The 14,929-nt window shown below is 48.7% G+C and overlaps 1 protein-coding gene across 3 annotated transcripts; it reads left to right on the top strand.

Moving 5' to 3' along the window:
- Positions 1-6,182: 6,182 nt before the first annotated feature.
- Positions 6,183-14,536, top strand: LOC140897268 (WAP four-disulfide core domain protein 12-like). Of its 3 annotated transcripts, none has more exons than XM_073309662.1 (5): positions 6,183-6,297; positions 8,388-8,528; positions 9,491-9,680; positions 10,481-12,104; positions 12,652-14,536. In XM_073309662.1, exons 1-3 carry the CDS (start codon positions 6,213-6,215, stop codon positions 9,649-9,651), a joined length of 387 nt encoding a protein of 128 aa, XP_073165763.1. In that variant the 5' UTR covers positions 6,183-6,212; the 3' UTR covers positions 9,652-9,680; positions 10,481-12,104; positions 12,652-14,536. The 3 variants fall into 3 exon arrangements, with proteins under 3 accessions (XP_073165763.1, XP_073165762.1, XP_073165761.1); XM_073309661.1 differs by having other exon boundaries at positions 10,457-12,104; XM_073309660.1 differs by having other exon boundaries at positions 9,491-12,104.
- The last annotated feature ends 393 nt before the right edge of the window (positions 14,537-14,929 follow it).

Here is a 14,929-nt window from a genome sequence, read left to right as displayed (position 1 = left end):
ATAGGATAATCATATTCAGCAAATTATAACCTTTTCAAGGACATCTCACATGACTTATTTTGCATAAAACACATCACAACTATGTCATAATCATATCATAATAATATCACTATGAAGAATATGGGTTGCAGTGTCACACCTGGCATATTCCTTTCCTAGTTCCCCACACCATTGTTACACTGGGATACCACGGACAGGCTGGTGCTGAGCCAGAAATGGCCCATTCACATGGTTCTGAGTACAGAGATCAGCTCATGGCTGACATGGTCCTGGAGTGTTTGGGAAACTTAGTGTACAGTGGAGGCTGTTAGCAGGATTTGTTGTGTCGAAACCATACAAGACAGGTGCTATCTGGCCTCCTTTTGAAAACGTCCAGTGAAATAATTTCCACAGCCCTCCTCAGCAGTCTGTTCCATTGTCCTACTGTTCTATCAGCTAGGAATTTTTTCCCAAGATTTAATCTAAATCTGCTATGCTGCAGTTTCTCACTCACCTCTGGATCCTTTCCAGTTTTTCTACATCCTTTCTATTAGGGCTGTCAAGCGATTAAAAAAATTAATCGCGATTAATCACTCTGTTAAGAATAAAAAGAAAAGGAGGACTTGTGGCACCTTAGAGACTAACCAATTTATTTGAGCATGAGCTTTCGTGAGCTACGTCCAATACATCTGATGAAGTGAGCTGTAGCTCACGAAAGCTTATGCTCAAATAAATTGGTTAGTCTCTAAGGTGCCACAAGTACTCCTTTTCTTTTTGCGAATACAGACTAACACGGCTGTTATTCTGAAATCTGTTAATAATAGAATACCATTTATTTAAATATTTTGGATCTTTTCTACATTTTCAAATATATTGATTTCAATTAGGACACAGAATACAAAGTGTACAGTGCTCACTTTATATTTAATACAAATATTTGCACTGTAAAAAAACAAAATAAATAGTGTTTTTCAATTCACCTAACACAAGTACTGTAGTGCAATCTCTTTATCATGACAGTTGAACTTACAAATGTAGAGTTCACTACAAGTTCACTCAGTCCTACTTCTTGTTCAGCCAATTGCTCAGACAAACAAGTTTATTTACATTTGCAGGGGATAATGCTGCCCGCTTCTTGTTTACAATGTCACCTGAAAGTGAGAATAGGCATTTGCATGGCACTGTTGTAGCTGGCATCGTAAGATATTTACGTGCCAGATGCACTAAAGATTCATATGTCCCTTCATGCTTCACCCACTATTACAGAGGACATGCTTCCATGCTGATGACAGGTTCTGCTCGATAACAATCAAAAGCAGTGTAGACCTACACATGTTCATTTTCATCATCTGAGTCAGATGCCACCAACAAGGTTGATTTTCTTTCTTGGTGGTTCGGGTTCTCTAGTTTCCACACCAGACTGTTGCTCTTTTAAGACTTCTGAAAACATGCTCTACACCTTGCCCCTCTCCACTTTTGGAAGGCACTTAAGATACTTAAACCTTGGGTCGAGTGCTGTAGCTACTTTTAGAAATCTCATATTGGTACTGTAGCAAGGCCAAGACTCACCGGTGCAGCGCCTCCCGCTGGTTGTCCTGGGAATTAGCTCTCCAGCCTCCGGAGCGCCCTCTGCAGGCTGGTGTCCCACTTGCCTCAGGCCCCCATGTCCCTCCCAGACCCTGGTGCCCCTTCCCTTGGGGTCCTGCCCTCTGCAGTGCCCCCACAGTCTCTGGGTCTCCCCACCCCAGGGAACCCCCAATCCTCTATCCCCCCCTTGCCTCAGTGGCTACTGCCAGTCATCATCTAGCCCCCATTCCCTGGGGCAGACTGCAGTGTAATGGCCACTCATCGGGAAGTGGGGTTTAGACTTGCTGCCTTTGCCTACCCCTGGGCTGCCTCTCTGCAACCCCAGTACCTTTCCAGGCCTTTAGTAAGCCTGCAGCCTGGGGTTTTTCCAGCCTGGAGCTCCCTAGCTCCTCTGGCCTTTCCCCAGCCCCGCTCCACTCTAGGTACCCTGCTCAGCTCCCAGGCAGCCAGGCCCATCTCTCTCCACAGCTAGAGAGAGACTGCCTGAGCGCCTGGCTCATAGCCTTTTATAGGGCCAGCTGTGGCCTGATTGGGGCATGGCCCCAGCTGTGGCTGCCTTCCCCATCAACCTAGCCTTTGGCTCCCCTGGGGCAATCCTTTCCCTGGGCTGTTTTAACCCCATCAGGGCCGGAATAGATGACCACCCCGCTACAGGTACCTTCTTTGTGTTTTGTCAAATCTGCAGTGAAAGTGTTCTTTAAACGAACAACGTGCTGGGTCGTCATCCAAGATTGCCATGACATGAAATATACGGCAGAATGCGGGTAAAACTGAGTAGGAGACATGCAATTCTCCCACAAGGAGTTCAGTCACAAATTCAGTTAATGCCTTATTTTTTTAACGAGCATCATCGGCATGGAAGCATGGCCTCTGGAATCGTGGCCAAAGCATGAAGGGGCAAACGAATGTTTAGCATATCTGGCATGTAAATACCTAGCAATGCTGTGGTGCCATGCAAACCCCTGTTCTCATTTTCAGGTGACATTGTAAATAAGAAACAGGCAGCCTTATCTCCTGTTAATGTAAACAAACTTGCTTGTCTTAGTGATTGTCTGAAGAAGAAGTAGGACTGAGTGGACTTGTAAGCTCTGAAGTTTTATATTTTGTTTTTGAGTGCAGTTATGTAACAAAAAAAATCTACATTTGTAAGTTGCGTTTTCGTGATAGACATTGCACTACAGTACTTGTATGAGGTGAATTGAAAAATATTATTTCTTTTATCATTTTTACAATGCAAATATTTGTAATAAAAATATAAAGTGAGCACTATACATTTTGTATTCTGTGTTGTAAACTGAAATCAAATATTTGAAAATGTAGAAAAACATCCAAAATATTTAATAAATTTCAATTAATCGCGGTTAATTTTTTAAATTATGATTAATTTTTTTGAGTTAATTGCATGAGTTAACTGCAATTAATTGACTGTCCTACTTGCTATACATTGGTGACCAAAACTGGACACAGTACTCCAGCTCAGGCCTAACCATCACCGAGTAGAGCAATACTGTCGCCTCCTGTGACTTATGTGCTCTGCCTCTGTTACTGCAACCCAAAATTGCATTTGCTTTTGTGTAGCAGCATCACTTGTTGACTCATGTTGAGGTTGTGATCCACCACAACTCCCAGATCCTTTTCAGCAGTGCTGCTGCCAAGCCAGTTGTTCCTCATTCTGTATTTGTGCGTTTCGCTTTTCTTCCCTATCTGTAGCACCTTACATTCGTCTTTGTTGAATCTCATTTGTTGTCCATTGCCCAGTTTTCTAATTTACAAAGAGCCCTTTGAGCCTTAGCTTTATCCTCCAAAGTGTTTGCAACCTCTTCTAGCTTTGTCTCATCTGCAAATGTGATCAGCATGTCTCTATTCTTACATCCAGGTCATTAATAAAGATGTTAAATAATATCAGACCCAGAACAGAACTCTGTGGAATCCCACTTGAAACCTCCCTCCATTCTGACATCATCCCATTAATAGTTACTCTGTTTGCAGTTGTTTAACCCATTACGTATCCATTTAATGGTTGTTCTGCCAAGCCCGCATTTCCCCAGCGTACTTATCAGAATGCCAAGTGTGACTGTGTCTATGAACTTAACACCTGTCCCTTTATTTCCCCCAGTCTCACACACTGTCTTTCAGGGGGGCTGCCCTGCAGACTCAGACGCTGCCCAGGCAGCACGGCAAGGCCATAGGATGGCCTGGTACTCTGGTTCCCCTGAGCAACATCAGCCACAGCCCCACTGGGATGTGGAAATGGGACTTTCCCCTCCTGCGCTCATTGCCTGGGGAGGTGTGGCTTGGGGAGAGCAGAATCTTTAGCTGGGACCAGGTGATCTGTGCTCATTCTGTGCCTGACACCATACAATGAGGTTTAACTAGAGTCTTGCTCAGTTATAAACAAACTTGTTCCTGCAGAAGCACTTGTTCTCTCTCTTTTCTTGGCCAGCCTTGCGGCTTCCTCAATTGCTTCACTAGCAATGTGTGACTCCGGGCTCAGTGGGGGTTCTCCTGGTTTGACTGTTTGCACAATTGCTGGTGTTTTCTCGGATGAGTGGATCTGGCAGGGGCTCCTGGATGGTAGAATTTATAAGGCACCCTGTTTCTTCCTGCCAAAACATTAACAGCCTTTGGGCTTGCGGGGGTTCTGGTACCAGGGATTGGATTGTGCTTGTCACAAATCTTCTGTTGTTCATGAGATGTGCATAGACTTGTAAAGGAAAAAATCATTGCTAGAAAGTCTGCAGCTGATGTCTCCGATATCTGCAAGTCAGTCAATTAAACGTGGCAGCTAAGCCCAACTGTTACTAGACAGAAACCAAAAAGATAAAAATAGAAAAGAGTCTAGAAGGGGGTGGAAACTGCCCCAAACAGAGGAACTGTCTGAACAGTAGAATCACATCACAACTCAAGAGATGATCAGGACACAGCTATGGGGAGGGTGATATCATTTAGTTCCCGCTCCTCTCCAGAGCGGGTCACATCATCTTTCAGGATGAAAGAGAAACAAAGGCCTCACATTGGGCTTGTCAATCCCTGGGTCCCAGTACATGGCAGCAGTGAACAGGATGGCAAGGCTGTGTGATGGGGGGTGTGTGACAGTGCCCAAAGCCCCCTGCCACGCTGAGTGAACTGCCAAGTGCTCCCGAGAAAAGGACTGTCCAAAACCAGAGCCAACCATTTCTCATCAAAAGTGCCCAGTCAAAACATTACCTGCATTAGAGAGGAACATTGGCTAGTGGCTGGTCTCCCTTAGAGGTTAATGAGCAGACTACAGCTCGTTGGTAAAGGAGATAATCCTTTAGCTCAAGTACTAAAGGCTCATGCAGACAGTGCAAAATTCAAACCCTGTGGACAGCCAGAGGGATTCCTACTTCCAAACGATTTTCCCAGGGCCACTTCCTTCTCAGTGTGGGAAGACCCTGCTCTGCTGCTCTAACACTTGGGTCTCCTCACCAGAAGCCTTAAAAGGCCCTGCTCAGCCATTCCATCACGCCACGCAAAGCTGCTCCCCCCAGTTCTTTAACTCCACTCGGTGGTTCTCTCCTGACATGTTTCTAAGTTATCATGACATTCCCGCCACCCTTCACCTGCTTCAAACAATTCAGCCAAGGGGAGACCGCAACCCAACAGCGCCCAGCGATTCATAGAAAAGCAGCAACAGGAATAACACACCATGAGAAATAACACAGCTCCCTGAGTTTGTCAGCACTACAGGCGTCATGGCTGGCAGCTCCCAGGCTTCAAGCTGTAGAATCTGGTTCAGCTAATTACTCACATACCCCCCTGCGTGAACTATTTCATTCCAATGGATTGTTTAGCAGCATTTTAAGCCAAGGCCCATTGCACAGGCCTCTGGGTGCAAACACAAATCAGTAACAAACTGCTCCAAACCAACAGCAGCAGAAAATCAGCCGAGTGCAGCGCTTCTTGGGCACATGGCCCTATTCCAAAGGCCTCAGAAACACTCATCCCAACCCGTCACATAGGTACTGAGAGTCTCCCATACAGCCCTGCCTGGCTAACCTGATGGGCCTGCACTGACCAGCAGCAACCTCAGACAGTGATAAACTGACAAGGAAGAAAGTTCCAGTGACCCCATTGCTCCCAGGTCAATTCCATCCCCCCGCCCCCAGGATTTCCCCAGCATCTGGGCTGCTGCAAGGCTGGCTCTGCCATGGATGGCGTTGCCTCTTGTCCTGTGGAGAGCTTGGCACAAAGGGGCCACTGGGCAACGAGGAACTGGGCCCAACAATGCCTGGCTCTCTGCTAGCCATTAAATGCTCCGCTTTAGTAACTCAGCAAGGAAATACCAAGCCGATGGGTCTGTGCCCCGCACCTAGGGAAAACTGCTGCTTGAAATGCTTCAGGATCATGCTAATGTCAGGCAGGTGCAGAAAGGGCCAAAGGGCGTAGGCCAGGCTGCTGTGGAGTAATGTAAAACCTCCCCTTGCAGCATGGCAGGGCTTTGTTTTTTGTTTTTTTCCCCCAAGAATGGTCAGGACAGACATGTGAACCTGATTGTGGAATGAACAAGGAAAGGGCAGAATGCTGGCAGGCCCCCAAGCACTCCCCCCTCCCCCACCCCTGGGAGAGTTTAAATCACAGCTGGCTCAGCTCAGGGCATTCAGACCCAGCTCTCCGACAGCACCATGAAGTCAGTGGGCATCCTCCCCCTCCTCATGGGGCTCCTGACCCTCTGGACGGAGCTGCCAGCGGCCACTGAGCAGAAGCAAGGTTAGTACAGAGCATGGCTGTCTCCAGGCCTGGCTCGGGGCAGAGGGCAGCAGGCTGCATTCCACTGGAAAGCAGAGAGCAGGGGCTCCACAGGGGTCCTTATACTGTGACCCCTCCAGGGCAGCAGCTGAAGATGTCCTATTTAGAAACTTACTTGGCAATGCTTTGCCTTATTTGCAGCCTTTGTGCCCAAAACATTGGGGCCTGATCTGCCAATCAGGCTTAAGGACAGATTTTAACGCTTTGATGGCTGCACCCAATGTTCTGGGTTCACAATTGCTTTTTAGACCAAGGAAAGGAGCAGCCCCTTGTTTTTGCTCCGACCCCTGAGCCCTGCTCAATCCATGGGGTAGATATGAAAACTCCCTGTTCTGTGGCATTTAGTCTAAACCAACAGTGGTGGATGGTGTCTAACTAACTCCCCTGGGTAACAAGGCTCTGGAATTCAATGTGTCCATGGGCTTACCCATCCCTGCCTGAACTCATTTCTCTCCCAATCTTGGTTTTCCAGTAAGGAAGGGGAGGAATTATTTTCTTAACTAAACTAGTTCTCCCAGAAATCTTTCCCCATCTGTCGGTCTCCTCTGTGTCTCTATCGAACAATGCCAAGGTACCATGATGAGAGGCACTATAGAAAAACTTAAGACAGATATACATTGTGATAGTTATATTGTGCTCCTCACCTTCATATCTGAGCACATAATAAATTGGCTTGGCAGATTTCAATTTTCTTTTTGTATAATTTTGACGGATAACATTGATGTTTATTTTTAAGTATTATTTTCAATTTGTATCTATTTATATTTTCACAGTTGTAGAAAATTAAGGGTGGTTCAGCCAATAATTATTTCATGAGAATAGACACTGAGAGTGAAAAAATTAAAGCCTTATAACCATTAAAACTCAAATTGTCAACATCACATGTCAAAATATCCAAAGTGAATATCCCTAAATCAAACTCTAATCAGCTCTCAAGCTCTCATTTTTCTGACTTTGCCCATCTGTACATTTTGATTATTATTGATGAAAATATTTGTGGTGGTTTGTGTGTGTGCAGTGAAATCAACGTTTATCGACATTTACCGATAAAACACGAATCCTCCAACTCTGCTAATAAACACACCTAAATCCAAACAGACTTTCTACATATAGAACGAGATAGGTCATTGGTTTTGTTCTGAGGCCGCAGGGATTGTGGCCATGCATTAGCTCTTGTGAGAGGGGACTCTACTGCCATGAGCTGGCTCCCCACACTTACTAGTCTCAGCTTTATTGACGAAAATCATCCCTGAGGATTGACTGCAGCTTGTGCGTTAGCTTTTGGCCATGGAAGGAGAGATGGTATCTGAGAGAGCTCAGTCCATCGAGAGCCTTGAAAAATCAAGACCAGGACCTCAGACTAGGTACAGTGCCTGGTGGACAGCTAGTGTAGTGATTGCAGCCGTGGACAGAGGAGCACTCACATTCCCATCTCTGTTCTGCTCCATCACAAAGGACCTGGCTCACAACAGCCCTCCCTGTCACTCCTGCAGATTGAAAACAGCAGCATCCAGAGTTAGGCAGCATAGCCCTGTGTCCTGACTAGTAACTTTTGTTCAAGTCTTGAATTCTGATCCTCACAGGACAGTGAAGGACATTGCCTCTAGCCTGCTAGGTCAGTAGTTCTCAACCAGAGGTCCAGGCCCCCCTTAGGGGAGCTTGAGCAGGTTTCAGGGGGGCCTCCAAGCAGGACCAGCATTAGACCCGCTGGGGCCAAGGGCAGAAAGTCAAAGTCCCACTGCATGGTGCTGAAGCCCAGGTCCCTGAGCCCCACCACCCGGGGCTGAAGATGAAGCGTGAGCAATGTAGCTTCATGGGGGCCCCTGTGGTGTGGGGCCCTAGGCGATTGCCCTGCTTGCTACCCCCTAATGCCAGCGCTGGCTTTTGTATGCAGAAAACCAGTTATTGTGACACAGCTGGGCCGTGGAGTTTATGTAGCATGTTGAGGGGGGCCTCAGAAAGAAAAAGTTTGACACTGCAGGGTGGATTTCAATCAACAATCCCTGCAGCCAATAGCACAATGTTCATACTGTGGCTGTTGTCTGTTACAGCGAGAGCTGGAACCTGCCCGCTGGATTACATAAGGTGCGTTCAGGCAGAAACCGATGAGTGTGCCACCGATTCTGACTGCAAAGAGTGGGAGAAGTGCTGTTATTGCCATTGTGCCATGCGCTGCGTGGAACCAGCAGAAGGTAAGTGAGAATGCTCACACTGACATCTAGGGTCTCGTGCAGGGGAAGTCTCTCCCCGATCCTGATGAGCCAGGCTTGTTTGCAGGATATGGATCTTAGGCAGGCACCTTTGGGGATTTCAACAGACAGAAAAACCAAGTGGACTCAGAGTAGGAATTCCACCAGGTGACAGCTTGTCACCCTATCCAGAGGGCTTGGTGAGAACCAGACACTGAGTGAGAGGAGCAGTGTGGGTTGAGTGGGGTTATGAGTTTGTGGGTGGTGTAGAACTAAATAACTTCCCCTCGTACCTGGATGCTGGGGTTAAATGTGTGTACAGGGGGATGAATCCAGTCCCCTCATCTCCAGGTGGCAGGTCTCCACTCACAGGACCACTCAGCACTCAGATGCCCTATTCTGGGCTTCATCTGAGCTCAGCACAGCTCGTTGGATGAGGAGGATCGGGTGGATCGCTCCCACCTTAGTCTCTCCTGAATTTTAAAGGCAGAGGAGTTGACCCAGCATATGCAAGAGTGGCCCATCAGGTGCCATCTGTCAGCAGCACAGGGAAGCCAAGAATAGCACTCAATTCACCTGTCCCTTCTCCAGCCACACCTAGGCCAGCAGCTGTGAAGAGGGCTGGCATAAAGTCATTCCACTGGCTTTGTATCAGAGAAGATACTGCCCAGTGGGGAGAGCACTGGGTTCGTGGCCCCCATACACCCACAGACCTGGCACAGACGGCCTTCAGTGAGGCCAGAACAAAGGCCAGGCTGTTTTATCGGAGAGTTACCAAGTAACAAGGAGCATTACCAAGCACAGTACTCTACTATGGCAAATATGATGGCCTCTCCTGTGCACCCATCCAGCAGGACAGAGAGTGCATGATGGAGAGATACATAAGGTCAGCTAGGGGGCACCACGTATTGATGTTCAGTGAACCAGGGATGCTTTTTATACACCATTAATTTCTTCTGCTGCAGAGACTCCTGGGACTTGTCCAGCCGTCACTGTAGTTTGTCCCATGGTTGATCCTCCTAACCGCTGTGAAAAGGACAGCAAGTGTCCAGAAAACCGGAAGTGCTGTGACACCGGCTGTGGGAAAGATTGTGTTTGGCCTCAGAATGGTACCCATCTCTCCTAACGCATCAGTCATGTGAATACAGCTCTGCGGTGAGATCACACCCTGCTCCAGCTTGCCCATGGAAAGGGAACTACAGCTCTGGGCTGCAGACACAGAGCACTGCACTGACCAGAGCGCATGCCCAGGCTCAGAACATGCTGCTTTAGCTGTGAGGGACTTGTGCCCTTGCCTTCCCGGCTTCCCCAGCACTCGTCCCGCTGGGATGCTGGGGTTAAGCTGATGCTAAACCTGAACCTGATTAGATTTCAAATCCAATGGCCTCTTAGACACCCCCTTTTTACCCATACCCCATATAGAGGCCAGCTGGGAGGAGGCAGCAGAGCTGCTAGTGTGAGACACAAGGAGAAGGAGGCCAGCATGAGAGCGGGGGCTGAGGGGCCCTGCCAGGAGGGGAAGGGAGAAGATCCTCTCCCACTGTGAATTCTGTAATAGTGGGATCCTGAGGACGCATGCAGCAGGCTTGGCTTGTGAGCAGGGCTCATTCGTTATAAGCTCAGCTCTCCAGCACATACATAATCAGGTCCAGCCAGCCAGACCGCCTGGGCCCAGCGCCTAGGCTGTCACCTGCCATGGACATTACAGAGGCTATCAGGGTATGGCTGCCCCTAATGGGTTGCACTGAGAACGTGCTCATCCTTATACAAGACACAGTCCTGTGAAGCACAGAGCCGAGGAGAGCCTTGTAACCCAAGCCAGGCCAGTAGCTGGGCCCTCCTGGTTTTCTGCAAAGCCTGGCCAAGGGCAGCTCAGTTTGTACAGCGCAAGATTTCCTCATGGTGCATCTGATCACTTTTTATTTTTCCAGCATAACTCTCTGCTTCTTGGATAGGCCAAGGGCATCCCGAGGACAGCACTGATCCAGATCCCTGTGTCCTGGACTCTCCAGATCCCTGCACACCTTATACTGGGGCCCGAATGGAGCCTCTGGCATGATTACAAATAAACTTGTTTGTGCCTCAGCTTTGCCATTGGGTATTCCTGAGTCTCACTGTCTCTCCTTCAGTTCTCTGTGGAACAGTCTATTAATAATGAGTTAAGGAACGGCAGGAGCCAGGGGTGGAAGGCCAGGAGGTACATCAGGAAGTGAACGTAGTTGATTATTTAAGCTCCGGAGGCAGATATTGTAGAAATGGGGCCAAATGATCTCGTTACTGCCAAAAAAAATTTTCTGACAGTATTGTTAGGCAGATCTCGCAAGGGGTATGAGGTAGGAGCTTTGTCTGAGATGTTAACTGAAGGGTTAATGTCTAGCTATTCCACCTGGAAGCAGGCGGGGCACACCCTGACTGTTTCCTAGGAGCAATGCACACATTGCTCTATCCAAGGACAAGGGCTAGATATGAACCCTGAGAACTTGATTGTTTGGACAGCAACTGTGGGAGGTTTCTTTAGCCTGGGCTGAAGGCCTGAGAACCAGGATTGTAGTAGATAGAGGATGGTAACTAAGCATATGAATCAACCTCATACATTCCTTTGTGTAGCAGTGTGTAATGCATAGGGGGAGAAATATAATAAAAGGAGAAGGTGGAAGGCAGGGGGGGCAGAACAGCCCATCTCCGCTGACCAGCCTGTTTGCTTGCATAAAGCTGTGTTCTGTCTCATCACTGAACCGCAACAACTGGCGCCCAAACGTGGGGCCCTCAGCACTCACCTCGCCCAGCAAGGGTTTCAGACGCGTCACTCATCCACTTCGTGGATCCCGGTGAGTATTTTTCATTGTGGTAAGTATGGGAAGCTCCCTCTCTGCTTTGCAAGTGCAACACCGTAATGAGCTGCAGTATTTGCTGCATAAGGCTCAGCATGACTGCCCGGCTCGAGAACTCACTCTCCTGCTACAGGAGGTGCGTGCCAAGTGCCCGTGGTATCCTGAAGCTGGAAGCCTTAAGCTAGCGGACTGGGAGCGATTGGGCCAGACATTGCACAAAGAGCCTCGGGCACCCGTGCAGGCTTTACATGCCTGGCACCTCTGCCGCGACGTGGTACAGCGTGTCGCCTCGGACAGACCCTCCCTCGCGAGGCTGGTGCTCTCGCCGCCCCCGTCCGCCCCTGCAGCCATCCCCCCTCCTGGCGATGCGACACAGCGTGTCGCCTCAGAAAGGCCCTCTCCAGCCCCAACAGAGGAGCTGCCGATCCTGCCACCCCCGTCCGCTCCTGCAGCCATCCCTCCCCCTGCTTCGCCCCCAGTGCCTCTATTACCACCGCCTCCCTGGCCTTCCCCACCGGAGCCGGTGTGTGATCACCCTCCCCCCATGGGGCCCCCCGGAGAGTCATCTGCATCTGCTCAGAAGCTTTCGCTGGTGCAACAAATGGTTCACGCAGCGAAAGCTCGATCAGATCTTACAGCAGAGGAGCTGGCTGATCTGGTCTCCGTTTGCCCGGTGACCTGGCAGAATGATGACCAGGGCAACCCCGTGGGCACCTGGACCACTCTGCCATACTCGGTGGTTAGAGAGGTAAAGAAAGCAATTCGTGAATTTGGCCTGACTAGCACCTTTGTGCGTGGTCTCATTGAAGGGATGGGTGCTGGGTACTCCCTAATCCCTGAGGATTGGAAAACGCTGCTGCGCATGATGTTGTCACCCAGTCAGTATGTTATTTGGCTTAGTGAGTATCGGCAGATGGCAGAACGCCAAGCCCAGGTATATAGAGAGCAAGGTATCATTTATGAGCATTTGGCAGGGGAGGGCCAGTTTGCTACTATTGAGATGCAGTCTCAACTCCCTCAGGCCGTCTTCCCCATTATTTCCACCTGTGCCCAGCATGCTTTCAAGAAGGTCCCGGATTCAGGCAAGCCTACCAAAAGCTTTGTCAGTATCCGTCAGGGTGCCTTAGAGTCCTTTTTGGATTTTACCAACAGATTGCAGGAGGACACTGACTTTCGGCTGCCAGGGGAGGTCTGTGCCATACCTACACAGGTGATGGGACCTCTCCCTGCCGGCTTTGTAGGTCTTGTTCTCCCTCGCTCACATGCTGGGAAACAGGGCTTTTTTGTCATTCCAGGGGTCATTGATGCTGATTACACTGGCATTATTAAGGTTCAGGTGTGGACTCATCTTCCACAGTCGCTCCCACGTGGACGGTCAATTGCACAATTGATTTTAGTCCCCTATCAGGTGCCAGCTGCCGAGGATCGAACTCGGGGTGGAGGAGGCTTTGGATCGACGTTGTCTCACTCGCCGTCTCACAGCGCGTCTTCTCCACTTGTTGCTCTGACAATGTCAGTCCGCCCCTCAAAACCTTGCTAGATAAACAATTAAAACAAGGGGAGCTGTGTCTCTGAACCTTAGGAGACATTCAACAACAGATGTATATTCTCTTGTTTACTTTAAATAATTTAACACTGAATGCAGATCAGCAGACCCCTGCGGATCGGCATTTTCACAAATCTGAGGTACTGGAAAGACCGCGTGTCTTTTACCGTCAGCTGCCCGATCCACAGTGGCTGGGCCCAGCACCTCTAATTACTTGGGGTCGGGGATATGCTGCTGTGTCTCTCCCTGCAGGACCGTTGTGGGTTCCAGCCCGGTGCGTGCGACCAGCACTTAAACAACATGGCATGGCACCAGGGGCTGTCGAATCCCATACCAGAGTTTCAGCTGACCTTGGAGGAGACCGCGTTGCCCCCCGAGTCGACAATGGCGGGACGGAAACGGAGGAGGCGTAGCGTCCCAAGCCAGCCCGTGACATGGGGAGCAGTAAAAGCATTGGTCGCCACGGCTCAACGAAAACTGGCAGCAGATCAGCAGCCAGAAACTCCTAAGACTTTGTTTGTGGCGATTCTCGCCCAAATCACTGCTAATTCTGTGATGATTGTGTGCCTTTTGTGCCTGTTATTTTCTGTAGGGGTTGGCTCAGAAGCGCCTCCCCCGTTACAAGTCCGAAGGAGAATAAGATACTGCTCTTTGCTTATGCTAATCTTTTCTCCCAGTACTCTAGCATGGCTAATTGGGGCCCAGCCAACTATATTCTGCCTTGCACGGCTATATTCCTTCACACACCGTACCCGGCTGGGGCTCACAATGTCACCTGTGCGCGTGTAGTTAACTGCACTAGTACAAAGGTGCCATTGGGCTGTCAAAAAATTTCTCAATCCCTTTTAAATTGTTCCCATGCTGTTAATGTTTCATATAACTATGGCCATATCATCCTACCATCAGGATGGGTTTTTACTTGTGGTTCATGTACCTTTAATAATATTCCTGCAAATTTAAGTGATGGCACCCTTTGCTGTCTTAGTAGAATGATACTTATATTGCCTTTTGCTGGTCACAATTGTAGTAAAAGAAGTGTACCCCTTTTAGATGATTATATTGCAGATGTTAAGCTTTTGGTTATTTTGTGTTTGTAATCATTGGGCTTATTTTTTGTTGTTGCTGTGTACAATGTATTCCTTCCTTGTTAAGACTTTGTAAAATTTTGCCCTGGAAAGCTCCCCAGGTTATGTCCTTGTCTGTCTGGGAGTTAAATAGCATGATAAAACAAATTGGCGGCTACCATGTGATGGCCAACTATCTATAAACAAAAAAGGGGAGATGAAGGGTTAATGTCTAGCTATTCCACCTGGAAGCAGGCGGGGCACACCCTGACTGTTTCCTAGGAGCAATGCACACATTGCTCTATCCAAGGACAAGGGCTAGATATGAACCCTGAGAACTTGATTGTTTGGACAGCAACTGTGGGAGGTTTCTTTAGCCTGGGCTGAAGGCCTGAGAACCAGGATTGTAGTAGATAGAGGATGGTAACTAAGCATATGAATCAACCTCATACATTCCTTTGTGTAGCAGTGTGTAATGCATAGGGGGAGAAATATAATAAAAGGAGAAGGTGGAAGGCAGGGGGGGCAGAACAGCCCATCTCCGCTGACCAGCCTGTTTGCTTGCATAAAGCTGTGTTCTGTCTCATCACTGAACCGCAACAGTTAACAGTCCTTCTCAAAACGTCTTTTAGTACCAAATGTAACCCTTCTGCCAGGCCAAGTTGATAGCAGCAAGGGCCGGGTTCAGTACACAGGGGTTCCCTCTCATCAAAGCAAATGCAAAACTGGCTCGAGCCCCCACCCAGTGACCTGGGAAAATCTTACACACCCCCTGGGTGCCTCAAAGAGGCAATACTTCCCCTCTCGCAAGCACAGAGTCTCGGTGTAGCAGAGAATCTTTAATAACATGTGGTAAAAGACATCAGCATTAAATTGGGGAAACACCACAACTAGTGTTCATTAACCAAAGCATGAGCAAAGACCCACCCCAGAAAATTGGGCCACATCCTTTCCCTCGAATTC

This window comes from Lepidochelys kempii, chromosome 13, assembly GCF_965140265.1.
Source record: "Lepidochelys kempii isolate rLepKem1 chromosome 13, rLepKem1.hap2, whole genome shotgun sequence".
Lineage (NCBI taxonomy): Eukaryota > Metazoa > Chordata > Testudines > Cheloniidae > Lepidochelys > Lepidochelys kempii.
The sequence above is the reverse complement of the archived record's forward strand: the minus strand, read 5'-3'. Positions and strand labels throughout refer to the sequence as shown.

Excerpts from the sequence above, each read along its gene's own strand:
- LOC140897268 (XM_073309662.1), top strand. The coding sequence starts at position 6,213 with ATGAAGTCAGTGGGCATCCTCCCCCTCCTCATGGGGCTCCTGACCCTC. Across the intron at positions 6,298-8,387 it reads GGCCACTGAGCAGAAGCAAG|CGAGAGCTGGAACCTGCCCG; the intron begins GTTAGTACAGAG and ends TGTCTGTTACAG. Across the intron at positions 8,529-9,490 it reads CTGCGTGGAACCAGCAGAAG|AGACTCCTGGGACTTGTCCA; the intron begins GTAAGTGAGAAT and ends CTTCTGCTGCAG.